The 257-nt window shown below is 64.6% G+C and overlaps 1 protein-coding gene across 1 annotated transcript in view; it reads right to left on the bottom strand.

Moving 5' to 3' along the window:
- Window positions 1-253, bottom strand: part of ENTPD7 (ectonucleoside triphosphate diphosphohydrolase 7) — a gene marked incomplete at its 5' end in the record, with an annotated part of 3922 nt that extends 3669 nt beyond the window's left edge. The window contains one exon of the mRNA XM_009701415.1: window positions 9-253. Coding sequence (XP_009699717.1) covers window positions 9-253 — 245 coding nt within the window. The remainder of the gene's footprint in view (window positions 1-8) is intronic.
- Between the last annotated feature and the right edge of the window lie 4 nt (window positions 254-257).

Genomic DNA, 257 nt, shown 5'->3' with positions numbered 1-257 from the left:
CCGCGGGCAGGGGCCGTACCCGTCCCATATGCAGGAGCCTCGGGGCCGGGAGTGGAGAGGGCTGGCACCGACCTGGTTTAATTTTCTTGACAACGGGGAGGCTGCTCCGGTCCCTCATCTGCTTGATGTCCAGCAGGTCGTGGGGGTTCCCGTTGTGCGGGGGCCAGAAGTAGACAAAGACCCGGGACCCGCTGCTCCCGCAGTCGATGACCACTCCGTAATTAAGGGCAGAGTCCTCGGTGTCGGTGGCCGTCAGG

The sequence above is a fragment of the Cariama cristata genome, unplaced genomic scaffold (assembly GCF_000690535.1).
Source record: "Cariama cristata isolate BGI_N322 unplaced genomic scaffold, ASM69053v1 scaffold37625, whole genome shotgun sequence".
Taxonomy (NCBI): Eukaryota; Metazoa; Chordata; class Aves; order Cariamiformes; family Cariamidae; genus Cariama; species Cariama cristata.
Note: the sequence above shows the minus strand (reverse complement) of the source record. Positions and strands in the feature narration are given on the sequence as shown.